Source organism: Lutra lutra, chromosome 3 (genome assembly GCF_902655055.1).
Source record: "Lutra lutra chromosome 3, mLutLut1.2, whole genome shotgun sequence".
NCBI classification, from domain to species: domain Eukaryota; kingdom Metazoa; phylum Chordata; class Mammalia; order Carnivora; family Mustelidae; genus Lutra; species Lutra lutra.
The window spans coordinates 133,142,493-133,147,843 of NC_062280.1; the positions used below are offsets into that span (position 1 = coordinate 133,142,493).

At 38.9% G+C, this 5,351-nt stretch overlaps 1 protein-coding gene across 1 annotated transcript; it reads left to right on the forward strand.

Moving 5' to 3' along the window:
- Positions 1 to 779: 779 nt before the first annotated feature.
- On the forward strand, positions 780 to 1,618 carry LOC125095737 (heterogeneous nuclear ribonucleoprotein A1-like; the record flags this gene model as incomplete). Its single annotated transcript, XM_047722189.1, has 1 exon — positions 780 to 1,618. A coding segment is annotated over exon 1 (756 nt), but the record flags the coding sequence as incomplete, so codon positions are not given.
- Between the last annotated feature and the right edge of the window lie 3,733 nt (positions 1,619 to 5,351).

Sequence of the window (5,351 nt, forward strand, 5' to 3'; positions counted from 1 at the left end):
CCAACAACATTTTTCACAGAACTAGAATAAATAATCCTAGAATTTGTATGGAACCATAAAAGACCTTCAATAGCCAAAATAATCTTAAAAAAGAACAAACCTAAAAGTATCACAATTCTAGATTCAAGATATACCTACAAAGTTGTAGTAATCAAAATGGTATGGCACTGACACAAAAACAGACACATAGATCAATGGAACATAATAGTGATCCCAGAGATAAACCCATGCTTTTATGGTCAATTAATATATGACAAAGGAGGCAAGAATATAAATAGGAAAAAGACAAATGATGTTAGGAAAACTGGACAGTTACATGCAAAAGAATGAAACTGAACCACTTTCTTACACCATGTGCAAGAACTCAAAATGTTGAGACCTGAAACCATAAAATTCCTAGTAGGAAACAGGCAGTAATTTCTTTGTCATCAGCCATAGAAATATTTTTCCCAATATGTCTCCTCTGAAAAGAGAAACAAAAACAAAGTTAAACTGCTTGGATTACATCAAAATAAAAAGCCTTTGCATAGCAAAGGAAACCATCAACAACACAAAAGGCAACTACTGAGAAGGTATTTCCAAATGTTGTCTAATAAAGGGTTAATGTCCCAACTGTGAAGTGGGACAGAAGTGAAGAACTTGTGTAAATCTTCACCACCCCCCACCAATAATTCAATTAAAAATGGGCAGAGGTCCTTTCTGCCCGTGGACGCCGCCGAGTAAGCATCGTTAAAGTCTCCCCTCCCACCGCCGTCATGTCTAAGTCAGAGTCTCCCAAAAAGCCTGAACAGCTGCGGAAGCTCTTCATCGGAGGTCTGAGTTTTGAAACAACCGATGAGAGTCTGAGGAGCCATTTTGAGCAATGGGAACACTTACGGACTGTGTGGTAATGAGAGACCCAAACACCAAGCGCTCCAGAGGCTTTGGGTTTGTCATATATGCCACTGTGGAGGAGGTGGATGCAGCCATGAATGCAAGGCCACACAAGGTGGATGGAAGAGTTGTGGAACCAAAGAGGGCTGTCTCAAGAGAAGATTCTCAAAGACCTGGTGCCCACTTAACTGTGAAAAAGATTTTTGTTGGTGGCATTAAAGAAGACACTGAAGAACATCATCTAAGAGATTATTTCGAACAGTATGGGAAAATTGAAGTGATTGAGATCATGACTGACCGAGGCAGTGGCAAAAAGAAGGGTTTTGCTTTTGTAACATTTGATGACCATGATTCTGTAGACAAGATTGTCATTCAAAAATACCATACTGTGAATGGCCACAACTGTGAAGTAAGGAAAGCGCTCTCTAAGCAAGAGATGGCTAGTGCTTCATCCAGCCAAAGAGGTCGAAGTGGTTCTGGAAACTTTGGTGGTGGTCGTGGAGGTGGTTTTGGTGGGAATGACAACTTTGGTCGTGGAGGAAACTTCAGTGGTCGAGGTGGCTTTGGTGGCAGTAGAGGTGGTGGTGGATATGGTGGCAGTGGGGATGGCTATAACGGATTTGGTAATGATGGAAGCAACTTTGGAGGTGACGGAAGCTATAATGATTTTGGCAATTACAACAATCAATCCTCAAATTTTGGACCCATGAAAGGAGGCAATTTTGGAGGCAGAAGCTCTGGCCCTTATGGTGGTGGAGGCCAATACTTCGCCAAACCACGAAACCAAGGTGGCTATGGTGGTTCCAGCAGCAGCAGCAGCTATGGCAGTGGCAGAAGGTTTTAATTACTGCCAGGAAACAAAGCTTAGCAGGAGAGGAGAGCCAGAGAAGTGACAGGGAAGCTACAGGTTACAACAGATTTGTGAACTCAGCCAAGCACAGTGGTGGCAGGGCCTAGCTGCTACAAAGAAGACATGTTTTAGACAATACTCATGTGTATGGGCAAAAAAACTCAAGGACTGTATTTGTGACTAATTGTATAACAGGTTATTTTAGTTTCTGTTCTGTGGAAAGTGTAAAGCATTCCAACAAAGGGTTTTAATGTAGATTTTTTTTTTTTTGCACCCATGCTGTTGATTGCTAAATGTAATAGTCTGATCATGACACTGAATAAATGTGTCTTTAAAAAAAAAAATGGGCAGAGGACCTAAATAGATATTTTTTCAAAGAATACATACGGATGGTCAACAGACACATGAAAAGATGCTCAACATCACTAATCATCAGGGAAATGCAAATTAAAATGACAATGAGATATAACTAGATAGCTAAAAACAAAACAAAACAAAACAACACACACACACACACACACACACACAAGAAATAACAAGGGTTGGCAAGAATGTGGAGAAAAAGATACCCATATACACTACTGGTAGGAAGGCAAATTGGTGCAGCCACTGTCGAAACTGGAATGGAGTTTCCTCAAAAACATAAAAGTAGAACTACCATATGATCCAATAATTCCACTGCTGGGTATTTACACAAAGAAAATAAAAACACTAATTCAAGAAGATATATGCAACCTATGTTTATTGCAGATTTATTTAAAATGACAAAGATAATGGAAATACTCCAAGTGTTCATCAGTAAATGAATGAATAAGGAAGAGGTGGTACACACAAACACACACACACATACACACACACACACGCATATTACTCAGCCAAACAAAAGAATGAAATGTCATTTGCAACAGCATATATAGACCTAGAGGGTATAATGTTAAGTGAAATAAGTCAGTCAGAGAAAGACAAATACTATATGATTTTACTCATATGTGGAATTTGAGAAACAAAACAAACGAACAAACAAAAAAAGAGACAAAAAAGAGAGAGAGACTCTTTAAATAAAGAGAACAAACTGGTAGTTGCCAGAGGGGAGGCGGGTGAAGGGATAGGTGAAATAGATAAAGGGAATTAAGAGTACATTTATCCTGATGAGCACTGAGAAATTTATAGAATTGTTTAGTCAGTATGTTATACACATGAAACTAATATAACACTATATGTTAATTATACATAAGTAATTATACATAAGTTATACATAATTATACATAAGTTATAAATAAGTAAAAATAAAGAGTAAAAAAAAAGTACTGTCTTTTATCCTTCCATCATTTTACTGTAGATGAGGAAAAGGAAAGGATGTAATAAAACTCTTGAGAATCTTAAAATTCAAACCTTTTTGTATCCATGTGAACTGCAGCCTTTTATATAAAAGAAATTCAAGAAGCCTGATGACTTATTCTATACATGTATGGTTGAATTGTCATCCACAGTATCGATAGCCCTGCTCAGAAATTAAACTAACATTAAGTACTAGCTGATGTTGTTAATTTTCCCAATAGCCATAAACATATATTAAAGATGTAATGAGCAGGAATTTGTATTACCATCATTATATAAAATAAGAAAGACCATTTAAAAAGGAGTTTAAATACTTACTGGATAAAGGCCAAAAATAGGCTCTTTGTTTCGTTTGGAATTTTTATGTTCAGCTAAAGATCACACGGCAACTAACCATTCAATTTGCTTTACTACCACTGAAAGCAAAGCAAGGAAAATTGTAAAAAAAATTTTCATGGTGACATAATAGATGGGCAGAAATACATCTCATTCTTACCTGTCTTAAAAATAATCCAATTGGGGCACCTGGGTGGCTCAGTGGGTTAAAGCCTCTGCCTTCGGCTCAGGTCATGATCCCGGGGTCCTGGGATCGAGCCCCACATTGGGCTCTCTGCTCAGAGGGGAGCCTGCTTTGTCCTCTCTCTCTGTCTGCTTCTCTGCCTACTTGTGATCTCTGTCTGTTCAGTGAATAAATGAAATATTGAAAAAAAATAATCCAATTTACCCGTGGCTTGAAAGTGCTATATTTTCCAGAATGTTAGCCAGTAAGGCAGTTAACCTGCCAGGCTATTTCACTACGGAGTTTGATGACCTCTGCCTCTGGACCCTTAACAACCATTTGGAACCACCATTTCTGTGATTATAATCATTCAGCTAAGATAATTTCATAATTAAAAAGAAATTTCCTGTGAAATAAGTTCTTTTTCATTTACAAATGTGACTAAACCCTTATTAGATAGTAGCCTGTATGTGCAGGTATCCTAATAACAAGGCAAATAAATTTTGCTTGAATCACCAGCTGGTTAAATGAATCTGGCTCAATCCTGTTGTTCATTTCATGGCTGCTAGTGAAATTAGCTGGTTTCTAGACGGATGCAAATTTCCAGCCAACAATCTTCAGGGTGCTTTTACTTCGCTTAACAATACGAGAAACACTAGTCTTGATGGGGTTGTTAACTCTGGATAACAGGACTAGCTTAGATAAAAGAATAGCTTTAGATCCCAAAGCTTTGGGATTTGGCCCAAATTTATACTGTTTGCCCTTTTATTTCAAAAGCTTGGCTTTACCAAAACTCACTCGAATCTTTGATTAAACCCCATAAATATTTGCAGTTTCCAAGGACTCACAGCATTTTCTTCTCTGTGTGTTTCCAGACTTGGTTCTTTCCTTTCCTGTGAATTTTTTCCTGCAGTCTGTCTTTGGCCCACAGTGACTAAGACTGAATATTTATGTCCCTCCAAAAATGCATATGTTGAAATCCTCACCTCCTAGATGATGATTTTAGGAGGGGAGTCTTGGGGAGGTGATGAGGTCTTGAAAGTGGAGCCCTCATGTTGGGTCAAGTGTCCTTATAAAAGAAGTCCTAGAGGATCCCTTGTTTCATTTGCCATGGGAGGTTACGGTGAAGAGACAGTGGTCTCGAAGTGGGCTCTCACCAGACACTGAACTGGCCAAATCTGCTAGTGCCTTTGTGTCCTAGCCTCCAAACCGTGAGAAATAATTTTTTTCTTTTTTTTTTTTAAGTTTTATTTATTTATTTGAGATAGAGTGAGAGAGAGAGAAAGAGACAGAAACAGAGAGGAGGAGCACAAGCAGGGGGAGCCGCAGGCAGAGGGAGAAACAGGCTCTCCACTGAGCAGGGAGCCTGATGCAGGGCTTGATCTCAGGACTCCGGGATCATGACCTGAGCCAAAGGCAAATGCTTAACCAACTGAGCCACTCAGGTGCCCCAAGAAATAAATTGCCATCATTTATAAGACACCTGGTCTCTGGCATTTTGCTATAGCAGCCCAGAAGACATGGGTTCTCAACATGGGTTGAGAAGAGCTCTGGAAAGATGTAATGCAGGCAGTTTACACTGACATCTTAAATAAGTTTCCTGAGCTGCTGGAGTTCCACATTTCTGGTCTTTCCAGCTCCAGAATTCCATGAAAAATGAGAGAGTGTATCTTACACAAGAAGCAATTTATCATACACTGGAGTTTAATGAGTGTGCACAGCTTTATCAAACTTTCTATTAGACATGTTTAGCCAAGCTTGACTTCAATAGCAGAGTTTCTGATATAGTCT